The sequence below is a fragment of the Ochotona princeps genome, chromosome 2 (assembly GCF_030435755.1).
Source record: "Ochotona princeps isolate mOchPri1 chromosome 2, mOchPri1.hap1, whole genome shotgun sequence".
Lineage (NCBI taxonomy): Eukaryota > Metazoa > Chordata > Mammalia > Lagomorpha > Ochotonidae > Ochotona > Ochotona princeps.
In genome coordinates, this window is record NC_080833.1 from 12,871,499 (window position 1) to 12,875,642 (window position 4,144).

General features: G+C 50.8%; 1 protein-coding gene across 1 annotated transcript; it reads right to left on the bottom strand.

The window, feature by feature from the left end:
- Positions 1-226: 226 nt before the first annotated feature.
- On the bottom strand, positions 227-3,026 carry LOC101524190 (phospholipase A2, membrane associated-like). Its single transcript, XM_004592413.2, has 5 exons — positions 2,955-3,026; positions 2,158-2,207; positions 1,834-1,978; positions 1,473-1,579; positions 227-428 (listed from the first exon to the last, which is right to left on the bottom strand). Exons 2-5 carry the CDS (start codon positions 2,195-2,197, stop codon positions 286-288), a joined length of 435 nt encoding a protein of 144 aa, XP_004592470.2. The 5' UTR covers positions 2,198-2,207; positions 2,955-3,026; the 3' UTR covers positions 227-285.
- Between the last annotated feature and the right edge of the window lie 1,118 nt (positions 3,027-4,144).

The window sequence follows — 4,144 nt, forward strand, 5'->3', positions numbered from 1 at the left end:
ACACGTTCAAGGCTTGCTGCTGAACTGCTTTATTCAGAAAAATAGTCTCCCACCCATTCCCAGGAGTGCAGGGAGCTGGAATTGGAGGAGTAAGCAGGAAGTGTGGAAATCTGAGAACCAGAGAGTTCCACTGCGGGCATTGGGCTTCTCATAGTAGATGGGCATAGAAGGGCTCTTACTCTTGCCTCTAGGGTGAATAGTGGGTATTTTCAGGATAAAAGACGAGGGTGAATAGGAAAGAAATGCAACCTTGGTGGGGAGCAGGTGTCTTGGCTGTGAGGCTTATCAACAGCTTGGTTTGTTTCCAGTGCACAGCAAGTTGGGATAATACCAGTATTTTTTATTGTAGGAGTTTTGGTGTTTGGCAAAGCAGTAGGCAGCAGCCTTGTCACATTCACACACTGCGTTTCTACAGCTGTTCTCCTTTTCTGAAACCAAAAGCATAGAAATATGAAATGAGATATTCTACACTTTCATATGGTGGGGGGATGAAAGGACACAAAGCTGGTGCCCCAATGACTTCCCCTCTGGGCAGGGTTTCTAGAGTGCTGAAGTTCTGATGGTTGGGAGACAGAACTGCCCTTGTCAGTGAGCTCCTGTTGGATGGGGACACAGCAGCTGAGCTGAGAGCTGCTTCAGAATACTTACCCACCATGCTCATTTTCTACTTGCTAAGAGATGTGTCCTGGGGACCCAGGACTGGCTGCTGGGGCATGAATATGAACTGTGATTGGTGTAGGTCATGCACGGTCATCCTGTCTTACTTGGCTCCGAGGGGCTCAGGTTGGCATGTGACCTCATGCTGATGGGCAGCAGAGTCCCAAGGGGGGCCTGTTGGTCATGCTGTGCTGGGCTGCCCCTCCAAGGCTGTTGTCAATCATGCCTTCCTTGCTAATACCTGTACCTCCTCTCTTGGTCCTCGTCCTGTCTGTCTAACCCTTCTCTGTTGTCTATGTGAATCATCAAATGCGAGATCAGAGTCCCCTGGTCCCTCACTGCTAACTCAGGCCACGCCCCTACTCTGAGCTGTAGGTGCTGGACAATGCTCTGTTCCTGCTGGAGGGCTCAGGCCTCAACACTGACAGAACCGCTCCTACACTCTTTTCCTATCACCATGGCCCTCTTCCTCAGTGTCCCTTGGCAGCACAGGCTGGCTTCTGGTCCTTCTTGTACCTTTGCCCATGCTGTGCTTTCATTGCCTCTAGCTCTCCTTCTCCCTAGCCCTCTGTATACAGGTGCATCCCAGCCGAGAGTGACTCCACTTTCAGGAGGTGACCCTGAGCATCTCGGTGTGGCTGCTCAGGCTTCCTTGCTTCTACAATCTTTCCCATCTTCTGTCTTCTTTGTCCTGACTTCCCACTCAACTGCAACTCTTAGAAGTCGGGACAATGCCCCTTAACTTCTTCTCCTGGTCTGCCTGCCCAGGGGTCACTCAGTGAATGAAGGAACTCAGTGGAGTCATGGGGTCTTACCACAAATGATATTGCTTCCACTCTTGCTGTACTTATAGCTCAGAAATTTGGTGTGACATCCAAGATCCTTCAGACGGCGGTAGCAACAGTCATGGACGAAACAGCACCTGTAGAAGACACACTGTGGAGTGCCTTCCCATAACTTCAGGGTCCCTGTGCCCCCTACTGTGTCACCCTTGACCCTGAGTAAAGACTCAGTGACACTGGAGTAATATAGAGTTGGATCTCAGCATGCTGGCTGCTTCTCCTGCAGGGACATGCTGGGACCTCTGTGTTCATGAGGCACGGACACTGTCCTGCACCTCTGGTCCCATGGGTCCCAAAGGAGAGCAGAGTGACAAGAAGGTTGAGGTGGCCTCACCGATCTGTCTCGTCCCTGGGAGCTCCTTTGCCACCCATGCCACAGTGACAACCGTAGCCATTATAATTCAGAACAGCATTCTTCCCTGTTATGTGCTTGATCATGTCTGTAAATTGTATCAGATTCCCGTGTACCTGCAGCAAACCTGAAAAGAAATGGTCTGGTGATGGGGCATGGGGTTGTTTCCTCCTTCTCTGCCACTCTCCCTCCCTCAGAGTTTTCCCCCCATCTAGAGAGGGCAGATGCGGTGGGAGGGAGATTGGGGTAATTGTGTTTCTTTCCCTGAGCTGTCCTCTGCATGCAGGGGTCATGGTCAGTTCTTACCACAGGTCATGACCACGGCCAACAGCAGCAGGGTCTTCATGCTGAGAGTTCTGTGTGGGGTAAAGGCAGAGAGACTGGCCTAGACCCTTTTCCTGGGTGGTCCCAGCTCTGCCCTGGCCCTGTTATCTTTCCCAACCTGTCATCTCCAGAGCTCACATCTGCTCTTCACTGCCACACCCCAAGGCTACGTCCAGGGTGACTTTGGTCCTCACATGCAGTGACCTGCAGCACTGCACACAGACACACACTGCCTCCTGAACCCTCCCAGACCCATGCTTTCCCTCACACGAGGCCCTCACGTCCAGGGAGACCTCATCGCATCTGCTCCTGAGTCCTCTTATTATCCAGCAGACAGAGAACTCCTGGAAGGAGGAATCCAAGTTCAAGTCTCAGAACTGGGAAAGCTTGAGGTCAGAGACTGGCATACCCATTTAAACTGTATACTGTATCAAACATGGGAATTCCATTTATGGATTTTTTTCTCCAGAATGAAGGCAGCAGCCTCTTTTTCTAGACATTCTAACTCCATGTATATCCACATCTGCCCCCACACGTTCATACAACTCTATGCCAGCCCACTCTGGCACTCATGCCAAGTTACACAGCCCATCATGAAATGCTCACAGAGCCCCAGCAGCTTGTGCACATGCACCCTCCTGATCTAATGCTGCACACCCTGCAGCATGTATAGGTAAACACGCATTCACAACTACACATGCAGACACAAATCCAATCGTGAAGACGAAGAATGAGCACAAGTTGCTATCATGGCAAGACATTCGATTCTGGGTTTTTACCTCTCAGGGGATGCTGCGGTTGATGCTTCCAAATGGTAATGTGACTTCTTCTGAATCCTAGTTCCCCTTATATAGCTGTTATCTGTAGCTTGTTGCGTGTGTATGTGTGTTTGGGGGGGCATTGAGGTAATGGATGGAGTAGGTGTGGTCACTCGGTGGATACAAAGGCCAGCTCACCTGTAGAACTGTGTAATCAGCTTTGATGTGTCTCATCAGGTGACAGGAGGGAGCTGAGGACTGAGACCATATGTGCCGAGGGCTGATGCCAGAGTAAATAATGGGTCGTTTTGAAGCTTTTCCTCTGGGCTTTGATCCTGAGTAATTCTCCTAGCTGTCTCCAGGTGTGACCACTGCTCAGTGCCCTCTTTCAGTCACTCCTAGGCGGCGCTGGGGCAGGTGTAGACTGAACTGCACTGAGGAGGGTCCCCACATCAGAGGAGGATTGTTCCTGTCTTCTGCTCTGTGTGACCCTTAGTGCGATTCATTTATTCCCTCATTCAATCCCGTGTTCATCCCGTGCTCCCCAAGGTTCCAGGACTGAGGTGGGACTCTTGAATGGTGATGAGGACCACGCCCTGGGCCTGTCCTGGGAGACCCTCCGACCGGCAGGGAAAGGACTGAACTGAATTCCCCATGCTGCATGACTGGGCCTGCACCTCCACCTTCCTTTCTCTCTCTCCACCTGTCTCCCACCCCTGTCGCAGGGCCTCCAATGCCTGGGATGAGCAACAAAGAGCAGCCTGCCCCTCATCCTGTCACCTGGCCTATCTGGAGTTGGTGCCACTAGTACTCTCAGATCACTGCTCCGGTTTGCTTCTGTCTGTAGGGACTTAGTAACTCCACCTTAAAAAAATATTTCTAAAGGTTTATTAGTTTATTGGAAAGGCAGATTTTACAAAGACATAAGGAGAGACAGAGGAAGGGACATCTTTCATCTCCTGGGTCACTCCCCAAATGGATGCAACATGCAAAACTGAGCCAATTGACCCCGGAGTCAGGAGTTTCTTCTGGGTCTTCCATGTGGACATAGGGCCTCAAGGACTTGAGCCATCCTTTGTTGCTTTCCCAGACCATCAGCAGGGATCTGGAAAAGAAATGTATCAAATGGGACTTGAACCAGCATCCATATGGATGCTTACCCTGCAGATGGAGAAATAACCTGTTAAAGCACTGTGCTTGCTCTGTAATTC

Coding starts and splice junctions, on each gene's coding strand:
- LOC101524190 (XM_004592413.2), bottom strand. CDS start 2,197: ATGAAGACCCTGCTGCTGTTGGCCGTGGTCATGACCTGTG. Junction 1,580..1,833: donor CCCAGGGACGAGACAGATCG/GTGAGGCCACCT, acceptor TGTCTTCTACAG/GTGCTGTTTCGTCCATGACT. Junction 429..1,472: donor TGGAAGCAATATCATTTGTG/GTAAGACCCCAT, acceptor TTTTGGTTTCAG/AAAAGGAGAACAGCTGTAGA.